This window comes from Taudactylus pleione, unplaced genomic scaffold (assembly GCF_031769625.1).
Source record: "Taudactylus pleione unplaced genomic scaffold, aTauple2 ptg000203l, whole genome shotgun sequence".
NCBI classification, from domain to species: domain Eukaryota; kingdom Metazoa; phylum Chordata; class Amphibia; order Anura; family Myobatrachidae; genus Taudactylus; species Taudactylus pleione.
Window position 1 is genome coordinate 2,060,054 of NW_028284605.1, and position 24,936 is coordinate 2,084,989.

Below are 24,936 nucleotides of genomic sequence, written 5' to 3' on the forward strand. Positions count from 1 at the left end.
CATAGAGCCAGAGTTTGTTTGTTAGCTGGCCAGCCTCGTTTGTGAAAACCATACAACACAAAAAGAGCGTCTGATTTTCGAAAAGAGCTTGTACGATCCACATAGATATGGAGAGCACGAACCACCTCCAGGGAAGCTTCATCTACAGAAAGCTCTGAAGACTGGAAGGCTGGAACCAAAATCTCTTCATTCACATGAAAATGGGATACTACCTTAGGAAGGTAACCCACCCGTGTATGGAGGACAGCTTTATCCTGGTGAAAAATCAAAAAGGGGGAAAGACAAGAGAGCGCTGCCAAATCAGAGACTCTGTGGGCAGAGGAGATAGTAGATTTGAAGACACTTTTTCTCCCCCAGAGGTTCAAATTTGGGAGCCTGTAGCCCCTTGAGAACCAAAGACAAATCCCACAGTGCCACCAGTGGGACAAAGAGGCGGCTGAACTCAGAGAACATCCTGAAAAAAAGATCTAACATTCGGCAGAGAAGCGATCCTTCGCTGGAACCAAACTGACATCGCAGAAGAAACCTGTACTCTCAGGGTGGCCAGGCGGAGACCGAGGTCTAACCCAGTCTGGAGAAAAGCAAGTACCCGGGAAACCCTAAAAACCTCAGGGTCATACTTTCTGTGGGAACACCATTGACCAAAGGATTGCCAAACGCTGTAATAGATGAGGGCAGAGGAAAGCTTTCGTGCCCTAAGCATCATCTGCATCACAGATCTGGAGAAACCTTTGGCTCTTAAGATTGAAGACTCAAGAGCCAAGCCATCAAAGACAGACGAGGTAGGTCCAGATGCAAACAGGAGCCCTGCGCTAACAGATTCGGCCAAAGAGGAAGAGGAAACGGAGTCTATGGATAGATTCCGTATGTCGGTGAACCAATGGCGCCTGGGCCAAGCAGGAGCTACCAGTACTACTGTGCCGCCCTCCTGCTTGAATTTCCTGAGGGCCCTTGGGAGGAGGGAAATCTGAGGAAAACCGTCCGCCAGCTTGAAGTCCCACCTAACTGCAAGCATGTCCATGAAGGTGGCTGAGGCATTTCTGGTCCTAGACCCGTAGCTGGGGACCTTGAGATTGTGACGTGAGGCCATGAGGTCTACATCTAGTAGGCCCAATTTGTTCACCAGCAGTTGAAAGACTACCGGGTGAAGAGACCACTCTCTGGCGTGTATGTACTGACGACTTAGGAAGTCCATTTCCAGTTGAGGACTCCTGGAATGAATATTGCCGAGATAGCCAGAAGATGACGTTCTGCCCAGATCAGAATGTTTGCCACTTCCCTCATGGCTGCCTGACTTCGCTTTCCTCCCTGATGATTGAGATAGGCTACTGTGGATTACGTTGTTGGATTGGATCTGGACCGGCCTGCCTTGGAGGAGGTCCTGTGCCAGGATGAGCGCTTTGTATACTGCACAAAGCTCCAGGATATTTATGGGCAGGTGACTTTTCCTGTTTTGTCCATCTTCCCTGAAAGGTATGATGACCTGTCACCGCCCCGTATTCGTGAAGACTGGCATCTGTGGTGAGGAGCACCCAATTTGGAATCCAGAATGGTTGGAGTGAGAAGGATCCTCTGGGACCATATTAGATGATACTGCCCATTCCACCGTGAGAGAATTGTTGCAGAGGCCTGGAGTGGAACTGAGTATATTCCACCATGTCGAAGGTGGATACCATTGGTCCCAGGACCTGCACCACTGACATAATGGATACCCTTCACTTGCGGAACAATTTGCGCACTCGCAATAATAGGGCCGAAATCTTGTCACATGGCAGAAATACCCTGTGTGCCTAAGAATCCATAAGTGCCCCCAGATGTACCATCTGCTGTATTGGAGAAAGGGAGGACTTATTCCAATTGATGATCCAGCCATGCATCGTTCAAGTATGGCAGTATTATGACTCCCTGACGCCTGAGGTGGGCTGTCATAACTGCCATTATTTTCGTGAATATCCAAGCGGCTGCTGATAGACTAAAGGGCAATTGGTAATGTTGTTGCAGGACAGCAAACCATAGAAATTGTTGGAGAGATGGCGTAATAGGCACATGCAGATATGCATCCTGAATGTCCAGGGAAGCCATAAAATCCCCAAGTTCCATTTCCAGAATAATTGACTGAACAGTCTCCATACAGAACTTGGGTACACGGATAAACTTGTTGAGGGTTTTCAGATTTAGAATAGGGCGATGAGACCCATTTGGCTTCTGAACCAAAAACAGATTGGAATAATAATAACCCCATCCTTGTTGAACCACAGGAACCGGGATTATCACCCCGCCTGCAACAGGGAGTAAATGGCCTCCTGGAGGGCAAAGGCCTTGATAGAATCTAAAGGGGAGTTGGACAAAAACATTTCTGGGGCGGACGCCTCGGGAAGGTGAGGGCATACCCCTGAGACACTTCTCAGACCCAGGCATCGTTGTTTGATGCTAGGAGTCCGTAATATGAAGAAGTCTGCCTTCCACCCTGGAATCCCCCAGGAGGAGGCCCGCCCCAACAGGCGAAGGGTTTGTCGTCCAGCTTAGAAGCTGGACGTCTGACCGCCCAAGACCTCTTAGTTTACAGCTTGGTGGTCCTGTGAGAACTAGGCGGTCTGGAGAAAGGCTGTCCTTTTGCTCTTCCCTGAGGATGAAAGGACCAAAAAGAGGACTGCCTAGGCTTTGATGTAGCTGTTGATGGCAGACCTGCAGATCTTGAGGCTGCCAGAGTAGCCACTATCTTATCTACCTCTGCTCCAAATAGTATGTTTCCATAAAAAGGCAGGGATTCCAGAGCCTTTTTGGATCCCGCATCTGCTTTCCAGGACCTTAACCAAAGAGCTCTACGAGCAACAACCGAAGCTGCCGAAGCCAGGAGTCCAGCATCTATTGCAGCTTCTCCCAAATAGGAGGCCACTTCCCGTATGTGGGAGATATATGTCAGCTGTTCTCTAGTAGCATTTGGTAGAGTGTTTTCCAATGCCCCCGTCCATTCTTCAACAGCCTTGGATACCCAGGCCGCAGCCATAGCCAGCCGGATAACAGCTCCAGACAATAAAAACACGGGTTTAAGATAGAAGATTTGAAACCTATCTGTGGGATCCTTAAGGGAAGATGCGAACAGTATAGGCAATGTAGAGCTCCTGACTAATTGCGTCACATGAGCATCCATAGTAGGAGGGACTTCCCACTTAGTACATTCGGCAGGTGAGAAAGGATACAAAATATGCTAATCTTTTTGTAACATGGAACCGTTTATCAGGAGTACTACATGCTTTTCCCATAAGTTCAGTGAGCTGCTCAGACTCGGGAAACCCCGCTTTTACCACCCTCTGGTATTTAAAGTCTTAAGTCTAGGAGCTGGCTCATTATCCTCTATTTTTAAGATTAATTTGACAGCCCTCACCAAAAAAGGGACATCCACTGTAGAAGGATGGTCCTCCTCTCCGGAGATAGATCCTGAAGAAGAACCCGGCGTATCATCTGACTCCTCTGATGATGCGTCAGAATCGACATGCTGGGCGGACTGACAAGATGATACCGTCCGCTTGGGCGCTTTAATGGCTACCGATCTGTTTGCCTGCAAAATTTGTTGAAACTGAGCCGTACTCTGACTTGAGTGGGCATAAACATCCATCTAGGAAGGATGTATAGAGGGGGCAAACATAGAAGGCTGGAACTGCTGTAGGTATCCCATTATGGGAGGCAGGGTTGGAGCAGCCAAATGGCCCACTAGCTGCGTCATACCCAAGGAGGACACCCAAGATGGCTCCTGTACAGGGGCTGGAAGACTGGGCTGGTGAGGTGGTTCTTTATAACAAATAGCACACAAACCATCCTGTATAAAATCCTGAGGAAAACAAGCCTGCCAAACAGCTTTTACATGAAACCTGCACCGGACCTCAGCCTCCTGTTTACCCTTACTTTTAGACATAATAAATGAGTGTAAATGTGACTGCCTTCACAAGTATCAATTAACTGTGAAGTACAATTAAAAGGCAAAAAAAATAAAATTCCTGACACACCTGTAGCAAAGGGTTGAGGAAAAATATCAGTGATGGTTACAACTGACAGTATAGAAAACAAAGGCAATATATCAATACAGCAGAGCTATCATAAGTCACATACAATGCAGACAAAATACTTGCAATGGGCTCTGACTCAACTACTCAAAACACAAGGTTTGGTAGCATTTGAGCACTGAATAACCTAGCCTTTGAGGAGAGGTATACAAGGAGACTAGACCCAAAACCTCCTGAGACCAGCAGCTTCAGCATCTCATATACAGAGGAGGGTAGGAGGAGCAACACAGACTTGGGAAAACCTTAGATGGATCGCCGTATGCGCTGGGGGAGGGGCTGTCGGGGAGAGCCTACCTCCCCTATGCTGTAGTAACCCCCAGGTGCGCTGGTATCTCATAGCACTGTGGCTACTACCTTCCCGGGCGCCAGACAATTTTGCCATGGTGGTCTTCATGGGGAAGCGGACACACCGGTTGCCCCACTACAGCAACCTCCGGCGGGTCTCCACTGCTGGAGGTATGGACTGCAACATGCGGTTTGCTGCGAGTGCTTTACCTGCATCTCCGTGTAGCTGGCCGCAGTCCTGGGTCCCAGCATCACCACTAGCCAAACTCTGCTGCTGCCCGCCGAAATCACCAGTCTGGTGTCTGGTTACTGGTGTTTTGGCGCCGGCGGAGATAGATGTAGTAGCAGGATCCACGTCCATTAGGACAACTAATGCTGCTTGCTCTGAAGAAAAAAATAAAAAGCTTGGGACTGCTGAACAGTTCCTCCTGTTAGAAGGTGCAACTGATCCTGCTGCACCAAACAAAAAACTGAATGCCTTTGGCCAGGGGCGGGGTATATGTGGAGGAGGACCCAAGGCATTCTGAGAAAGGGGGTACATATGGGAATCCAAAATATCATCCAAAAAAAACCAGACAGGATTAACATATCACAATAACAGATGTAAAAACTAGAACAGAAAAGGCATACAGAGTACAGTGAATCAAGAGGAGATAGCCTCACTGTATGTTTGCTGTTATAAAGCAATTCTCAAGGTTAGCATAACTCACCTCAAGCTGCTGTCGTATGCTGAACACTTCAGACGTGAGTATGTCCTTTTCTCTGCTCAGCTTCTCTTTCAGTGTCTTCTCCCTCTGCGCCTCCTCCTGAGCCTGTGCCAGCTCGGAATCAAACCTGGAAAAGTGTTGTGGTTAAATTACAGTCAAAACTAAGAAGAGTAAAAACATCATTAAGGTGTCTAAACTTTAGTATCTTCTATTTGGAACATCTTTGCTTCCTGTCCAGTATGAGTGATTTGTGCAAAGAATTGCCTTGGCAGTTATGTAACCAGGGCCGGCCCTACCACTACGCAGCTGTCTAGAGTGCCGGCCACTTGAGGGTGCCGCCTAACAAAAAAATGAAGGATGTTTCTCAAAGAGACATTCTTCTTTTACCTGGTGCTGGCAGCAGGGACTTAGCAGCTACCGCTATCGCTGTCACCCAGCAGCGCTATCCCTGTCATCAACTGCCTGCTGGCCCGGGTTGGCGGCCGTGCTTCCGGGATTTGTTGTACGCAACCCGGAAGCTGTCAGCCTCCCTGCCCTCCCTCCAAGCAAGGGCCGTGGCTGTCCAGCGGCCTCCCTGCACCCTCTAATGAGAGCGAAGTGGCAGCACATGGAGCCGCGGACTCTGCGTTTCATGAGCCTGTAGACAAAAGAGGCAGCAGCCACTGTGCAGCAGCAGCCATGGGAGTAAAGAGAATGAGCATCACAACCCAGGGAGACGGTATAATGCTCCCATGCTGCATAATATACCGCTGCTGAGCTTCACTATCCCCCAACAGCCTCTCCATGTGAGTGTATTATATATATCTGATGGCCACGTGGTGTGCGCGAGAACGGGACGACATCAGCGCTATGCGCCTGATACGTCACCCGGCGACGCAAGGAACAGAGCGCGAGGACAACGGTTCTCTCACGTGGTGTATTGTGATAGTATATTAAGGTAAGATATGTCATTTTGTAATATGTCTTGAAAACAGTTTGGAATATAAACTGAAACGTTGACTGCTGCCACGCGTTGTCTAAGAATTTCTTGCAAGTACCGTAAGTGCCGCACCTTTATTGGATATATGAGTGTTGATTTGTGGGGGCACCTGGTCAAGTTATTTTATATAAATGAGTGCCGGACCAAGGAGAGATTTATATATATAAAACTATATATATATATATATATATATATAAAACTATATATATATATAAAAAAAAAAACTATATATATATATATATATATATATATAAAACTATCTATCTATCTATCTATATATATATATATATATATATATATGTATATGTACATATACTGTAACCGGTCTGTAAATACATATGCATATAATGTGCAAGATGTGTACTAGGTTGCTGTCTGTGCAGTATGGGATGCTGAATGTGCCCTATGGCGGTCACTGTATTTTATGGTTGCCACTTATGTAAAGGAGCCTCTATCTAAAGAAGGCAGCATTAGGCATGGATGGTCACCCAGACTGGCCGCTGTAACGGATGCTGGAGTCATGGTAACTGCTTACGGGATTACAGACGTAGGATGTGACATACCCCCGAAACGGTGGAGACACACCTGTGTTTTTGTCTGAGACATTCACCATTGCCACCTTCAAAAGCTCCTTGCCTGTCAATCACACTGCGATTAAAGACTCACAGTGTGCGGAAAGCAACTCAGACTCATGCGCAGTGGCAATAAAAGACAGCTCTATTTGCAAAAACATTGGCACACCATACAACTCTGAATAAGGCCCCATGACAGCACAGGCAGGTATTCTATTAGTAACGGATTATAACAACTTTCTTCTAGCGATATTACGGGCCCACATGGGAGCATGGGCGGTGTTGTGTAACTTTGCCTAGGGCGCCTAGAAACCTTGCACTGGCCCTGTATGTAACCAAGGGGGATATTTATCAAAGCTTGGAGAGAGAAAATGTGGAGAGAGATAAAGTACCAACCGATCAGCTTCTGATATGTTACAGGCTATGTGGTCTATTTACTAAGCCTTAGATGGAGATAAAGTGAACGGAGATAAAGTACCAGCCAATCAGCTCCTAACAGTCATGTCACAGGCTGTGTTTGAAAAATTAGTTAGGAGCTGGTTGGCTGGCACTTTATCTCCATCCAAGGCTTAGTAAATAGAACCCTATGTTTGAAAAAATATCATCTATTATCTCTAACCAAGGAGGACATGTTTGTGCTACATAAAAATCATGTGTGTTTGTAGGTCCCTAATTATGGTACACAGCAACTGATATAAGAACACGGGAGCTTGGCACTGAGTTAAAGGCCAGCAGTTATACCTAACATGTAATTTCTGGTGCTCTGTACACTGTTTGTTTGATCCTCTGAATATCCTCAACATTCTTAAACTGGCAGACAGGGCCGGAATAAGGGGGGGGGGGGGGGGGCGACAGGGGCGGTCGTCCCTGGGCACCCACACACAGAGGGCCCCCACTAGCAGCGGTACAGCCGGTGGCTTCACCCGCCGCTAGTGTCCCCGCCGCTAGTGTAGACCGCGCAGTGAGCGTGGCCACACTACACCGTGCCGCCGGCGGAACTGTGTGTTTGTTACAGCAGCCGATGAGAGTCACACAGACTCTCATTGGCTGCTGCTTCAACGGAGGGAGCCGGCTGGAGCTCACTTATGAGCTCCGTCTTCTGGATCCCCCCAGGGTGATGATGGGAGTGACGTCATGATGCTGACGTCTCTCCCATACTGCAGGAGAAGAGGAGCCGGAGTGGACACCGGCGGTCGCGTCAGGAGCGGGGTTTCAGGTAAGTTGTGGGGGTTTTTTTGTGTGTGTGTAAGGGGCACTACATAGGGGGGCCGCTTCATGGGGGCAATGCATAGGACAACTACTGGCGGCACTGAATAGGGGTGAGCTACTACTGGGAACAGTGCATAGGGGGGGACTACTTCTGGGGGCAATGCATAAGGGGGGACTACTGTGGGCACTATATAAGCGGCACTGCATGGGGGTCTGGGGGCACTACATAAGGGGCACTGCTAAGGGCAGTGTATAGAGGACCACTACTGGGGAGTTATATAAGGGGCACTGCATAGGGGGGACCACTATTGGGTCTGGGGGCACTGTATAGGGGGACCACTACTGGGGCATTATATAAGGGACACTGCATAGGAGGGACCACTACTGGGTCTGGGGGCACTACTGGGGGCACTGCATAGGGGGACCACTACTGGGGGCACTGCATAAGGGGCATTACTACAGGGGACGGTGGTATATAGGGGCCCCCACAGACATCAATCCGGCCCTGCTGGCAGATACCTGATGAGATGCTGGATCTGTCACTTACATAACATACACTTACATAAAGTTGTGTGGCCATATCTGGAAGATCCGGTTGTTTGGCACTATGAGCAGCCCTATCTAACATAGTATAAATATGGCTGGTGAAATGCGTTCATTATCTGATTGCGTTTTCCACCAACCGTTATGCACATCTGATCAGTGATCTATTAGTGCTCATACACGCTGTAATTTGCATCTACTGCATATCACTCTGTCTATTTACTTTCATATCTAGCCATCAATCTTAGTAGAATTCAATGTTAGGCAACCTGTAGTTCTCAAATGGGGAAGACGCACTAAGCTGTGGAGATAGATAAAGTACCAGCCTATCAGCTTCTAACTGTCATTTTTCAAACACAGCCTGTAACATGACAGGAGCTAATTGGTTGGTACTTTATCTCTCTCTACTTTCTCTCTCTCTCTCCAAGGTTTAGTACATTACCACCAAACTCTTGAAGAACTCTTTACCCCCACAGGAGAGGTGCCCGCCCTTCTTATAAGGGGTGGGGCTTTAGAGCAGCATTTTTTTTCTCCTTAAACAGAGACTATTGGAGCGTACACACGGTCAGATTTGTCAGACTTGTCAGATTTGTCAGATGAACGATTGAACGATTAAACGATTAAACGATTTGAACGATTTTACCAAAGTTTTGAACGATTTGAACGATTTGAACGACTGAACGATTTTTAAATCGTTATCGTTCATATCTGAAGGAAAAATCTGATCGTGTGTATGCACCATTAGGCTGCTGGCTGTGATATCATCGCCATGCGCAACACTGACATCAAGGAGCAGCAGCTGACAGCTTCACAGGTAAGAAGCTGCTGGCTGTTTCTCCACCATGTCAGTGGCCAGCATACCCTGTGGGGGCACATTAGAGGCATTAAAAAACGTGAATTAGTGATAATATATCACTTACAGTATAGAGTGTATTCGGTACAGCTAATCACCGGGACCCTAGGCAACAGCCTAGGTTCCCCTACAGGTAGAACGGGCCCGGAAAAGAACGTGTCCTAGAGATAGTCACATATTGCTAGGTGTGATTTGAGCTCCCCATCAATTTTAAAAGACTAAAAGCAATGCTTTAAATAGGGCTTGACCTCCAACAAAAAGGTCAACACAGAGTACAAGAAGCAATTTGTAAAATCTAGCAAGCACCCCACAGACTAGCCACGTGGCCTGTCCCTTCTACAGCACTACTCCCTATGCAGCCATTGCCAATTTGCCAAGTTATAATAAACTCATTTCAGATTGGTAAGGCCTCTAAATGTAAAACTCTGCGTAAATCTACAGTAACAACTTGTTTGTAATTACTGTTAAGCTGTGAAAGATACTGCTACACAGCACATATACTTTACTCAACGAACAAAAGATTTTTGTCCCTCCATGACCAGAACAGTTGTATGTTAGTTTAGATCCAGTAGTTTCCCTGTGAAAAACTTAAAAAAATAAAATAAAATGTTTTGACAAAATAATTTATTTTATTTTTTTAAGGATAAAACAGGAGATATGGTAAGAACTTACCTTTGTTATCTCCGTTTCTACGAAGTCCTTAGGGTCCACAGGGATACCTTGGGGTATAGGTCTTGGCTCCAGCCATGGGCACCATAGAGTTAAAGATGTCCTCCCAGGATGCACCGGGCCCCCTCCTATACCCCGCCCCCAAGATTCACATTCTCATAGAAAAAGGAGACAGAAACTGGTGACCAGAACAACACCCTACGGAAGCACAGGGCGTCAGGGCGGGCGCCCTGTGGACCCTAAGGACTTCGTAGAAACGGAGATAACAAAGGTAAGTTCTTACCATATCTCCGGTTTTCTACCTCAGGGTCCTTAGGGATCCACAGGGATACCTTGGGGATGTCCCAAAGCAGTATTCTTCAAGGGAGGGGACGCTCCTGTGCCGAGAGGAGAATCCGCCGCCCGGAGGAAGCATCCTGATAAGCAAATGTGTCAAAGGCGTAATTGCTTGACGAAAGTATGGACAGAGGACCAAGTGGCCGCCTTACAAAGCTGAAGAGCTGAGGTGCCACGTCGAGCTGCCCACGAAGGTCCCACAGATCTTGTAGATTGAGCTTTCACAGAGGGTGGCACTTGAAGTCCCTCATGAGTGTATGCCTCAGAGATCGCCAGGCAGGTCCAGCGTGCCAAAGACTGTTTATTGGCAGGCCAACCCCTCTTATGATAACCATATAGGACAAACAAAGAGTCTGATTTTCTCAAAGAACTGGTACGGTCCACGTAAATCCGCAGAGCCCGTTCCACATCTAAAGAAGCCTCACCAGCTGAGAGATCAGATGAATTAAAGGCTGGGACCACAATTTCCTCGTTAATGTGGAAACTAGACACCACTTTAGGAAGGAATTCGGGACGGGTACGAAGTACCGCCCTATCCGAATGAAAAATTAGAAAAGGGGGACGACACGAAAGAGCCCCCAAATCCGACACCCTTCTGGCTAAAGCAATCGCCAAAAGGAACACTGTTTTTGCTGTAAGCCATTTCAGGTCCACCGAACCCAAAGGTTGAAATGGAGGATTCTGTAACGCCTTCAGGACCACAGCCAGATCCCATGGAGCTACTGGATCGACATAGGGAGGCTGGATGCGAAGGAAAACTCTGCATAAAGGTACGGATATCAGGCCGCGTAGCAATCCTTCGTTGAAATAAAACCGACAGGGCAGAAACATGCACCATCAGTGAAGCAAGGCGTAGACCTAAATCCAAGCCTGCCTGAAGGAAAGCCAACACTCTCGATATTCTAAACTCGTGAGGATCGTACGCTTTAGGGCGACACCACTCAAAATAGGTATGCCACACCCTATGGTAAATTCTAGCTGAAGCCGGCTTACGAGCATGTAACATGGTATTGACCACCGCTCTAGAGAAACCCTTGGACCTCAAGAGGGAAGTCTCAAGAGCCACGCCGTCAAAGATAGCCGACTCAGGTCCGGGTAGAGACAAGGACCCTGAGACAATAGGTCCGGCCTCTGAAGTAACAGCCAAGGACACTGGAGAGCCGAGTACCAACTCCTACTGGGCCACGCAGGGGCCACCAGCAGGATCTTGCCTCCTTCCTGCCTGAACTTTCGAATTACTCGAGGCAGCAGGGAGAACGGAGTAAACAGGTACGCAAATTGGAAGTTCCATCGTGCTGACAGAGCGTCCACCAGAGAGCTCCTGCATCTCTTGTTCGGGATCCATACGCCCACAGCTTGCGGTTGTGTCTGGAGGCCATGAGGTCTATTTCGGGAAGACTCCACTTGTCCACCAGGAGTTGGAACACCTCCTGGTGAAGAGACCATTCCCCCGGGTGTACATCATGGCGGCGGAGGAAGTCCGTCTCCCAGTTGAGCACACCCGGAATGAAGACGGACGAAAAGGCCCGGAAGATTGCCTTCTGCCCAAGTCAGAATGCGGAACACCTCCCTTAGAGCCGCTTGGCTTCGAGTTCCTCCCTGACGATTTAGGTAAGCCACCGTGGTGGCATTGTCTGACTGAACCTGCAAAGGTTTCCCCAGCAGGAACGGTCTTGCATGCTGCAGCGCCCTGAACACTGCTCGAATTTCCAATATATTGATTGGCAGGTCCGATTCCTCTGACGTCCATCTGCCCTGGAAGACGTGTGGGCCTGTCACAGCGCCCCAGCCCCTTAGGCAGGCATCCGTTGTTAGAAGGACCCAATCAGAGATCCAAAACGGACGTCATCTGCTGAGATGAGACTTTTGTAACCACCACGTCAAGACAGGCGCACTTCTGGAGTGAGCCTGATCATCTGCGTCTTTATTCGACGGGGATTTCTGTCCCATCTGGACAGGATCAACATTTACAGAGGTCTGGAATGGAACTGGGCATACTCCACCATGTCGAACGTTGACACCATGGACCCCAGTAACTTCATCGCTGAGAGAAGAGATACTCGGCAACTGCTTAGAACATTGCATATCTTGGACTGCAACAGGGCTATCTTTTCCTCCGTCAAGAAGATCCTCTCTTGCTGAGAGTCCTGCAATGCCCCGAGATGGACCATTCTCTGAGAAGGAATTAGAGAGGACTTCTTACAGTTCACTATCCTGCAATACTGATACTGTCAGTTGTAGATGGCTGCAAAGGACTTTTGGCAACCCTGCCAACAACAGAAGGTCGTCCAAGTAAGGTAACAGGCGAACTCCCTGCAACCGCAGGTGTGCCGCCATGACCGCCATTACTTTTGTGAACACCCGAGGAGCCGTGGAAAGGCCAAACGGTAGAGCCTGAAACTGGTAATGGAGGTCCGACACTGTAAATCTAAGGTAACGCTGATGAACCCTGGCAATGGGGATATGCAGGTAAGCATCCTGAATATCCAGGGACACCATAAAATCCCCAGGCTGCATAGCTAAAACAATAGAACGCAGAGTCTCCATTCGGAACAGAGAGACCCTTAAAAACTTGTTCAGGGACTTGAGGTTGAGTATAGGTCGGTATGATCCATTTGGTTTCTGAACCAGAAAAAGGTTGGAGTAATATCTGGTCCCTCTCAGGGCATATCCGGTCCCTCTCAGGGCATATCCCTGAGATACCACCTCCCTTACCCAAGTGTCTGTGGTGGTTTTGAACCAACACTGGGCATATTGCAGAAGTCGGCCTCCCACCTTGGGATCCCCAAAGGGGAGGCCCAACCAGTCAGGCTGAGGGTTTGTCGTCCGGCTTGGCAGCTGGACGTCTGGTACTCCAAACTTGTTTCTTGGTCTTAGCGGTCTTTTTGGGACCTGAAAGTCTTGGAAAAGACTGAACCCTAGGTTTTCCCGGAGGGCGATAGGGCCGAAAGGACGGATTTTTAGACCCAGACGGAGTCGGGGCTGAAGGTAGACATGCCGATTTGGCAGCTGCCAACGTGGCCACTATTTTATCCAAAGCTGGTCCAAACGGGACCTGCCCATTGTAGGGTAAGCATTCCAAGCCTTTCTTGGATTCAGCGTCCGCCCTCCAAGAATGTAACCACAAGGAACGTCAAGCAGCCACAGCCGCCGCAGAAATCCTAGAAGTAAGCAGGCTCAAATCCAAAGCTGCTTCGTTAATATATGTAGCTGAATCCCGAAGGTTACCCACTAACACAACCTGTTCGCTGGTACCCTCAGAAGCAAATGATGCTTCCAAAGCGTCCGCCCACCTTTCCATAGTCTGAGCCACCCAGCAGACAGCCATAGTTGGTCTAGATGCTCCTCCAGCAAGGGAATAGATAGACTTTAGGCACACCTCCACTTTACGGTCTGTAGTATCTGTCAGAGAAGACATAGACAGCATAGGCAAAGTTGCGCTCTTTACTAAGCGCGTCACGTGAGAATCCACCTGAGGAGGAGACTCCCATTTAGTGAAGTAATCTTCTGCAAAAGGATATGTACAAGCCAGACGCTTGTGAGGTTGAAATCTATTTCCCGGAGATTTCCAGGCCTCCTCCATGTAATCAACTAGCTGACCAGATAGAGGGAATACTGCTGCAGCTCCTTTAACCTCTTTAAAATAAGCATGAGTAGGCGCTGCCGGTAAGTTGTCGTCCGTAATTACCATGGCTGCACGGACTGCCCGTATGAGGCCTGGAATGTAAATACTAGACTTAGCCTCTGCCCCTACTTGAGGAGTGTCAGTGTCCGACAAATCTAGAATTTCGCCCACATCGGACGAGCTGTCATCCTCATCATCCTGGGCGGATGGATATGACAATAACGGTCTTTTAACAGGTCTAGATTGACCCTGCTGAGAGCCCCGCAACCCAGAATCAGACAAACCTGGGTCAGCCTGATTAAGGACATGTTGCGGGGGGCACTGCATTACTATCGGCCCCGGAACTCCCAGAACAGGAGGCGGGACTACCGCCTGCTGTGCAAATCCCAATTGTGGGAACGTAGGAGGGGCTGCAAGCCTATTTACAAGAACAATCAGGGCTTGTGCAAAACAAGCCCAAGGTGGTTCCCGAGAGGTGCTGGGTACAGCAGAGGTACCAGGGATGGCCAAACATGCAGCACATAACTCATCCTGAAGTACCGCCCCCTCCCCCACACCAGCTTTACATTTGGAGCAGGAAAATAGGAGAGGTGCTCCTCTAACAGAGTCCTCACTGGACATAGTGGTATGTGACACTCCTCTCACAGAAATAAATTTTAAACTGTGAGATAAATTCCTACCCTCACAGTACTGGCACTGAGAGGGCTGGTCAGGAGGAAGAAATAGGGATATTAAAATGGCTGACAGGAGAAAGATCAGGCACACAGCGCTAGCATAAAGTCACATACAATACAGAAAACCCTGCACTAAGTGCACTATCACTTACACAGACCTACAGCCTGGCAGTGATAGCGCTACATATGCTGACCTTATACTGGGAGGAGAGGTATGTAAGGGGCACCCAGGCTCCGCACCCTGCACCACAGCGACTCATTCATAAGATGGCCCCAGGAGGATGAAGGGAGGCGGGCCTGGGGAGGATCACTGCCTCAGCCCGCCAAAACATACAAGTAAGGCGCCTGAGAGCAGTGATGGGGAGGAGCCTCCTGTGCGCTACAGGGAAGGCATCCTCCCCTGGCAGGCCATTAACCCCCCGGGATGCTGGAGCGTGTTCCGCAACTCTCCAGCCCCGTATCCCTGGTGGTCTAGTGGAGAACGCAGGCATCCGCCTGGCTCCACTATACTGCCGTCCCCAGGGAGCCCCCAGCCCTGGGGACGCCGGACTGTGAGTCAGCAGGCGCCTACCGCAGACGCCCGCTGCTTACCTTATGCAGCCCCCCATAGGTCCGGCCACAGTCCAAGGCCCCCGGGGGTTCCGCTAGCTGGAACCCCCAAGAGCCCGCCGAGCTCCCCAGATCACTACCGGTGGTCGGCGCTGGCGGGGGTGTCGGAGCGGTAGCATGGACGTCCGCTGGACAGTCCTATGCTACCACTCTTGAAGATCTTCAGGGGCTGTTTACACAGCCCCCCTCTATGATGACCCAGCTCCCGGCCGGGCACCTACTGAAACTGAGGTGCCTTCCCTGGGGGCGGGGTATAGGAGGGGGCCCGGTGCATCCTGGGAGGACATCTTTAACTCTATGGTGCCCATGGCTGGAGCCAAGACCTATACCCCCAAGGTATCCCTGTGGATCCCTAAGGACCCTGAGGTAGAAATAGTGAATTTGTTTGGTAGCAGAAATGCATCACTTGTAATAATGATTGAATGCTTGCTGATATACCAGTTGGAAACAGATCACTATTACATGTAATCAATTATTGGCAGCTCAGACTCCACTGAAGTCTGAGCTGCCAGTTTGAGGTGTTCAGTAGTCAGGACCTGGTTAAAGTGAAAACCCAACCTATTTAAGGAAGATGATCTATAAACATATGGATGTTTGTAAAAACATATGGCTAGGCAATATTCTGCAAATAAAGCATTCATTAAGCACTAAAAACATATGGGTTCTTTGTTTGGCGAAAGCAGCTTCATTGTCATATCAAATAGGCAACATCGACCTATATGTGTACATTGTATTGATCATAAATACAGCATTGTCCTATAGTCTTGCATCCATTTTTTTTTCACTCTGAACGCTTTCGTGTACTGTTGATGAACTTCAGTGCTTGTTGTGCAGCATTCAATGCATTAAAACACCACTGTATACATATTCTAATCTTTATATAAAGGGGGCGACTGACAACATTGCCACTTTTCCCTTGCACCTCTAATGGGAGTCAGGGAAATTGGAGATATTGGTGTACCATATTCTATCGCGTGTAAGCAGCCGCATATTGAGTAGCACATAGCAGAGAAACTGTAAAATGGGCTACAGAATAAGATGTAGGGGACCTATCTAGGAAATTACAATATCAATAGTGAAGCCCGTATTGGCCGCATAACATTTCTCAAACTTTTTTGCCGATTTCTTACAAAACTTTGAAGATTTGCTAGAATTTCTGGAATGTTTAGATTGTGGAATAGTTTTTACCATGATCGAGCACATCCTAGCTTAAACGTATACATATGATTGCTTTTTAATTGTAAACAGCAGAATTTCAATGTACACAGTGAAGTACAGATGTGTTCTCACTCGTCCTTGCTGCAGTGGCGCCAAACAGCCTCTCTTGGTGCGCCTGGCCCGTGAGCCCCTAGCGACGGCATCTTTTTTTTTTTCCTGAAATGTGTCCAAGTCACAATGCAGACAGATATACAAGTGTCATATATCAAATTAAACCGCACAGTCTCCTGGTGCGTCCTACTCGCATCGCATTGCGAGTAGGACCTGACGCCAGCAGAGTTGCACCGGCTCACTCACGCCAGGCAAAACGTGCTGCATGGCGTATTGAGGCTTGATGAGGACACATCTGTATTTGCAGTGTGAGTTTACAAAATCTTAAAATACTTTATTATTTGAAAACATCTAAAAAATAAACAAACCAAAACAAAAAATACAAATGTTAATGTGAACGATTGAAACTCTAATGCTGCCCATACACTACAAGATGCGGGGACGACGGCACGATTATTACGCCGTCGTCTCCCGTGGGGTGAAGTGCATACACTGAACGTTCAGTGTATGCAGATCAATCATCAGGTTGACCGTCATGTTTGGGCGATGATTGATGGTTAAAAACGACCAGCGGGCGCGCGCATCGCTGGTCGTTTTTAAAATTTTACTGCCCGATGTGCGGGCGATTGCCAAGCGATGGAGCGATAACGACCGTCGTTATCGCTCCATCACTAGGTTTAAGCGCCTAGTGGATGGGCAGCATAACAGCTGACCTCCAAAATGGTTGGCGAGTGTCAAAAATAATGCACACATTTCAAAACAGAATATTCAAACATATCTCGGAAATTCATTTGTCCTTGCTTACCTGGTCAACAGAAGTATTATACCATAAATACTTTACTAAGTGCATCATTCTTCTAGAACCAAACAAAGTGCAGTTTATGAAATCACTGACCTTCGTTGCTTCTTCTCAAGATCATGATTGCGGCCCTGGTGCCCCTCTAAATGAAGCTTGGTGTCTTGCAGCTCAGACGTTAGCCGCTGGCACTTCTTCTTTAGTTGTTGCAGAGTTCTTTGTGTCTCTTCATTATCTGCCTGCAGATCTGTAAGCTACACAATAAGATTCTGGTTACACACTAAAGAAATGGACGGCTTGTATGTGCTATGGATGAACCTTCTCTGGATCAGAGGCCACATTATCAGAAAAAGAGCTGGTTGGGTCGGTTACACTGTAGAAAATAACTCTAATCTCGAGTTGTGCATTCAAAACAATGACAGAATAAAGACTATTAATGCATGTGTTTACTGCATCAGTGTTATCACTGTACTTCGAGAAATTATAGGTTGGATCAGTGGCGGATTTTACCTAGGGGCAGCAGGGCTGAAGCACCCCTGTAAAATCTGCCACCATAATGAGCAGGTTGCAGCCCATGACTGTACTGGCTACACGGTGATTGGCATTTACTTCCCATTGGAAGCGCGATCTGCCAATCACAGACAGGGCTGGCAATCCTAGGGGAGGTGTTTTCTCCCCCTGGGACTGCCAGTCAGGCTGTGATTAACAGAGGCTCCAGAAGGAAGCCACTCCCCTCTGTCTTTCCTGCACCACTACTTGGCTTCTAGGGGCTGCAGCCGATGTTGTTCCTAGAAGCTGGTGTTTTGCACATGAGGCGGTCCCGTACCATTGTGCAGGTGCCGAGATCGTCTCCTCCACTCCAGAAGTCTAGTACAGTGCAGGCAGCACGGGCAACCCCCCTTATCCAAGAGGGTGGAAGCCGCTGCTGGGTAAGACTTCATGAAACCTGATTCAGCACACAAAATACCCAAATACACTTCAGGTCATAAAAAGCACTATATAGCTTAAGTGGCACCCATCCCCCCTAACCCCTTCTTTTGTTGTTACTCACAGCAGTCTATTCTAGTTAGTGTCATTCGTGGAATTCTCAAAGTCCTGATGGTAATGTTTCTCTCTTTTATGTGCCTGCGGAATGTATATCATTCACTTGTCATTTCAGTTTGTTCCCCATGCTTGTCTCCGGTTTGCCTTCCTCTGCTTTCTCTATTTACTACATCATCAAGTCTGTCTAGGCGGTCCAGCGTGGACATCTGCTTGCAACAACCACTATGCTAATACTAACTGACTTCAGGGCCTGATTCAGACCCGGTCGTAAGCGCTGAGCGCTTGCAACCGTGTCGATGGTGGCCCAGAGCGCATGCGCACGACGGAGCCGGCTCCATTGTGCGCATGCGCGAGACCCGGATAGCGATGGGCAATCAGTCGCTCCGGGTCTCGTACCAAAGGGGGCGTGCTGTCGATGTTGAGTGACAGCACGCTCCCTTTGGTGGGCGGGCCGGGGGGAGGCTGCCCAGACGGAGGCATTCCCATGAGAACGCCTACCATCTGCGGGCAGCCCCACTGACATCACAAGTGATGTCAGTGGGAGAGCTTTCGGCTCTGTTTGAGCCGAAAGCTCTCTGGGGCTTGCGGCAATGAGACCCTACCACAAGGGTCTCGTCGCAAGCCCGATGGTCGCGATGGTATTGACCATCGCGACCATCATCATGGCCGCTCGCTATAGCTGTGGGTGGCCAGGAGGCCGTTCTAAAAAAAAAAAAAAAAAGACCGGCCCTGATTCAGAGCGAGCGTCCGGCTCTGAATCAGGGCCTCAGTCTCTTGCCCATCATAGCTCTTAGTACCCAGGTTTATAGTAGTTTAGGTTAGTCTTCCATCCTATTGTGCCTCTACTTGGGGTTGTTTGAATTGTTTTGTTATTTATTGTTAAATGCCAATAAGAAAGCCTGATCGAATAGGCAAATTGGGGATTTATTTTTTCCCAATCCGCCGACAAACCACCGATTATCGATGGCCACCAATCTGCGGATTGGAGATTGGAGCTCAGATTGGCAGAAAAGGGAATCGGGGCCTTTGATGTAGATCTTATATTTTCAGGTCAATGTATGTAGTGTATTTGTATCATGAACCTCTCAATGTACAATGCTGTTAAATATGGTAGTTTTTAAAAATAGATAATAAGAACAATAATATTACAGAGTAATTACACACAGATTAGTTTATGACTTTGGACATTTCCATGCATACCATTGTTGTATCATAATTGTATTACTGTATGGAGGCTGCTCAGACTTACTCTACGTTCCAGCTGCCTCTTGCTCTGCTGCTCCACCTCAAGTTTATCCTCAAACTCCTGCTGCATCCGTTTCTTTGTGAAGTCAATTTCGCGTAAAGATCGCTCGTATTTCAGCCTCCATTCCCCACCTATAGGGAAAATAGAAAATAAAAATGGGGCAGAAAGGAAAAATTTTTATTTTCACTATATTGAAAGAGAAAGCTTAGGAGAGCACTGGAAGGGATACAATGTAGAAGACATTAAAAGAGAGTTAATTATTTTGGAATCATTAAGCTCTCACACACATCTAATAACATTAAAGTACCTTAATACAGTATGGGGCATATGTATCAAAGCTTGATGTGAGATAAAATTGTGAAATATATATCACCAACCAATCAGCTCCAAACTATCATTTCTTAAACACAACCTGCAAAATGATAGTTTGGAGCTGATTGGTTGGTGATATATATCTCACATCAAACTTTGATACATATGCCCCTATGTGTATTGTAAGACATATGTTACGATGGGTAAACATTCCCACGTTTAGTTTCATACGGAGATTCAGAGCAATGTAACACAGAGTTGTTCTGTTTTCAAAACAAGCATCACTGTAAAATTCGGATTTAGGCACTTACCATACTGATACTACATAAATATATTTTTTTAATAGCTATAAATATGAAAATCAACCGACTTACAATTAGTTCATGCGTATTTAAGAAACATGGAGTTAGGCACGTTTGAATGATCTCAGCATTTTAGCTACATAATAGGCTTTGTGTGTGATTTCAATCATTTTACATTTAAAGAAAACAAAACAAAACATGTATTTCTCTTCTCTATGATCAGTCAGAAGCCATTATTTCATAAGGAATTGTCAGGTGACGTGAGACAGAAAGTTTGGATTGTGCCAAAACAAGAGAATATGGGATTCTACAGAATAGGATACTTGTATTCCATCTACAAATGGAATACAAGTACCTGACAGCAACGGACAGCACAGATTAGCATTACATAAAAAGTTCTGGGGTGGAGCCATGCTCTAAAAGATATATGGGGAGATTTATTAAAGCTTAGAGAAGTATCAACCAATCAGCACCTGCCATTTTTCCAACACAGCCAGTAAGATGACAGTTAGAAGTTGATTGGTTGATACTTTCTTTCTATCTCTCGACTTTATCCCTCTCCAAGCTTCGATAAATCTCCCCCAAACTTCTTTAAATTAAAATCTTAAATATCGCACAGGACACGCTGGCAAAAAAACCTTGCAAACTCTCATTTAGCCATCTCTAAAGTGTATACTATCATTTTGTTTCATACAACCCTTGTTTTTTAGCAAAGTTGTAACTACTAATGGCGCTAATGAGCTTCTGATTTCTAGCTTATTAATGAAACAAGCTAACACAGATTGTTAATCAACTGAAAATGTACTGAAATGAGTCAACAACAAACAAATATAAACAAATAATAAATTCCATGAGGCCCATTATTCCCTGTTGTGTCTGCGCTCAGGTCATGTTTGCAGCTGCAGGATGTTTGCTGAAGGTTAATCCTCACTCTTCAGCTGATTTTCTGTTTTGTTGTAAAAATCTATATATCTAGAAATAAAGAGTACACTTATGCTGCTGAGTACAAAGTTGGTACCACAGATGTGTTCTCGTACACCTAGCATCTTAACGCCACAAGACATCGAACGCAGCTGAGACGCTCCAAGAGGAGTAGCAAACTGTATTCTTCTTTAAATTTGGCTTCATATTCACACACACACAAAGTCGCACATGAAGCACAACAGAACTTGGCGTGAGGATATGCCGTGGCCACTCGCATCGGAGCCCTTTTTACAGATTCAGACTCAGGGCTAGATTCCAAGACGGTCGCTAGAGGTGTTCGCTCGCACCCAGCGCATGCAAATTCGGCAAAGTGACGGCATGGCAGGTGAACGCACGGCAAGGCATAAGCACGCCCACTATGTCCTGGCGTGTGCGATCGCTTTGTGTATGTAGACGCCCACCAGCCTGTCTTATGACGCCCACTTGCGCACATCATCTTCGGGAAGTGAATGCAGCCATCGGTACATCGGGTACCATCGGAAGCGAACGCAGCGCTTGAGGTTGACTATACCCTACCGCACGGTGAGCACAGTGTGAAATACAACCAGGTGACGTGTACTATGACGCTGCCTCTTAATTATGCACGCCTCTGCAATGGCGTTAAGACACGCCTGCGTTCGCACCTCCACTTCCCGTTTCTAGTGGCCTGCCCCTGTCACCACCCACAAACGGCTTCTCCTGTCACTCACTCTGCTGGGCAGTCTGTGCACAGCGAGAGAACGCTTCCCGAGCTTTTGCACTGGTTCGCGCACATACACTACGAAGCATAAGCATGCAAACATCGGCCAGCCGCGAGCGAATGCTTCTTAGCGTCCGGGTCTGAATCAGGTCCTCAGTCCCATATAGATATACAAATGTTGCTCCTCAAACTGATCAGTGTAAGCCAGCAATGTAGTTTTGTTGCTCCTAGTTGTTTTATTTATACGCGTAAGATACACATTTTGAGCCAGTCAAGTCGTCCCAGGACCTGCGGCGCCAAAAGTAGCTATAAGGCGTGACTGACGCCACAGTATAAACAGGACACATCTGTATCACTATTTAGGGTAATATCCCAGAGAGTGACTCTCTCACTACCGCCTTAGTCAGACTGACAGAGCGTTATAAAAACTGTGAAAAATACTTGATTATGGAAATCTATTTTCTGGAAACCTGCTAACCAGACAGGAGAACAGCAAGTTATCACTGCTATTCTGTAATTCTGTTATACGTACAGACACAAGCATCAATTGTTTTTTCCTATATTTACTGTGAAGTCCACTGATCAACAATTACCAATATTGAATAAGAGGAATGTTATAGGTGGTGTACGGCCAGTCAATTGTCATTATTAATGGTGTTTAAATAGATTTAAGGAATGGAGTTCCAAATGATGCTACACACCAAGCATTATTATACACATATATTGTTTCCTCAAGGCAAAAGGTGACCCTTTGCAGTATATAAAGCTAATTTTATCAGCTATTAGCTAAAAGAAATGCAGAATGTAAACTAGTACAGAAAATGATCATTGTATAACACTAGCCTAAAAACCTGGACATTCTCTGGTCATTACTTCCATACCAAGATTTTCTAAAAACCCTTATACTGGAACAGAGACATAAAATACCTGGCTAAGCACTGTACAGTAACAACGTCACAGATATTATATAAAGTGCACAAACTCTAAAGTACAAAAAACCAGTTTAATCATTTCTTATGTTATTAAATTGACTTTAATTCTACAATACAAAATGATCCAACCTTTTCATAATATATATTCAAATTTACATGTACTTATCCCATTAGAGAATGTGCAAACTCGCATTGATAGTAATATTAGCTATTAATTATAAACTAGGAAATTGCAATCTACACACACAAAAAAATTATTTCTCTTTAATTCTCATTTCCTCAAATAGATTTTGCTCTGAATAATGCTGAATATTTATGTTACTATTAGGTCTTTTATAAGAAGCAAATTAGGTTCAGTGGTCTGTTACATAGTGGGCCCATTGCATAAATATCCTTTAGCTTCCAATTGTACTTAATGTATTGGTTAAATAGAACATGAGTATGTAATATTTTCAGCTTTACCTTAGCAGTTGCAAGCTTAGGTATCATGTAGTTATATAATTTTGGTTAAACTAAAAGTCTCAGAATGCCGTTGATAGTTGGCAAGAAACAGATGTGTCCTCATATACCAAGGGGTGGCAATCTACATACTTTTTCCTCAATTTTAATCTTATTTTGATTATAGTGTACTAGGTACTTCGGATTAGAATTTTTTGTAGCAAAGGATTTGGACTAAAGTTGCATATTAAGCATAAAGTTGCATGGCATAGGTTCCTCGTATCGGACCTGCCTTTTGATCCTACATTGTGTGCTTTTCCCTCAATATTGCTACTTCTTCCTCCATTGTGCTACTTTTTCCTCCATTTTGTATCTTAGTTCGCTTATAGTGCAGTAGGTACTTAGGATTAGGTTTTTGGCTCAGCTACGTCGCAAAGGCTGAGGCTTGCTAGACGGAGCTATTCAGCACAATTTGAGGTGGACACATCTGTATGCTGGGCATCTTATCCATGCAGTATGAGAACAGCTAGATAGAGAAATATTGCTTACCTTTAAAAGGATTCCCCGTGATAGCATTGCCATTGTCCTTACAAATCCCAGCTTTATATGAAGCATGACATTGGCAGACATATTTATCATTCTGGGGTTATACAAGGTGGTCTTCGAATTCAAAATACTTTACATCAATGCTAAATTTAGGCTTACAGCCCAAGCCAAGCCCAGAATCAGTGGGCGTAAGGTGCACTTTAAGTTCACTATTGCTGGAGATAGGGATGGCCTAATTTGCTGCAGTGAAAAGGCCTCGCTCTATCCATACTAGGCCTTAGCAGTAATGCCCTGAGACTGCTTGTACGATGAGAGATGCAAGGTCAACTTACCAGAATCGTCATCATCCATCTCTCCATTTAGTTCTGCTGCTCGGATCAGCCTGGCCTCCATTACCTCCACTTCCATAGATTCCATCTGTTTCTTAAGAGCATCGTATTTGGCCTAGACATGAGGACATCTCATTAGAGCACACAGTGAGGAGCATATGTTCCTATGATGTTTTACAGACTTTGCAAACATTATATTTGGTTTGAATTTTAACACTAACTTCAGAGTTTTGAAGCAAAAAAGCCAACTCCTGCAGGACATAAACAATGTTCTAATATCAATGACAATAAACAACTAAATAACACTTCTGCTATGATGTGGTTCAGAAACAGATGAGAATATAAGTCCTGCAGGTTGGTGACAGAGGCAGCTACACACATCTGTGTTACACCAAATCACATAAAACAAAACAAGTCATTGTGAACAGATCATTACAGCTTAATCAGTTATATATGTAGATGGTTATTATACGTGCATAGGTAAGAAACAGAAACCATGAGGAAAAAAATAACAGCTATAAACAGTTACATAATTCATACATATCCCGACCCTAAGCACTTAAATTGGTCAATGGTGGACAATTCTGATTTGTTATTAAGTTAGAGCAACATTAAAGTTTGCCTCAGTGGTGTAATGAAATATACTGTAACATCCTGCATGCTTGCATATTATTGGGCTAACTGGAAACACCAAATGCAGTTTTCCCTCTGTCCATTAACTTTGAGAGATGACTTTTCTCTAACTTTATAAACTGTATTACCCTAGGTTGCTTTTTATTGTGTATATTATATGAATGAAGAGGGCACCTCACATACCATGAATGAGGACTCTCCACAGTCCAGAAAAGATGTATTGATCTATTTGTGCCCTACATTTCGTGTATTATGTTACTGCCTATTGGAGTTCCCCCTAATTATGACTAAAATGTGCCTTTGT

General features: G+C 46.2%; 1 protein-coding gene across 26 annotated transcripts in view; it reads right to left on the minus strand.

Annotated features, from left to right (window-relative positions):
- Positions 1-24,936, minus strand: part of MYO18A (myosin XVIIIA) — a 350,017-nt gene that overhangs the window by 69,824 nt on the left and 255,257 nt on the right. For all 26 annotated transcript variants that reach the window (XM_088477757.1, XM_088477755.1, XM_088477756.1 and 23 more), the window contains 4 exons: positions 24,003-24,114; positions 19,481-19,608; positions 17,287-17,441; positions 5,057-5,180 (listed from right to left, as the gene is read on the minus strand). In XM_088477757.1, coding sequence (XP_088333883.1) covers positions 5,057-5,180; positions 17,287-17,441; positions 19,481-19,608; positions 24,003-24,114 — 519 coding nt within the window. The remainder of the gene's footprint in view (positions 1-5,056; positions 5,181-17,286; positions 17,442-19,480; positions 19,609-24,002; positions 24,115-24,936) is intronic.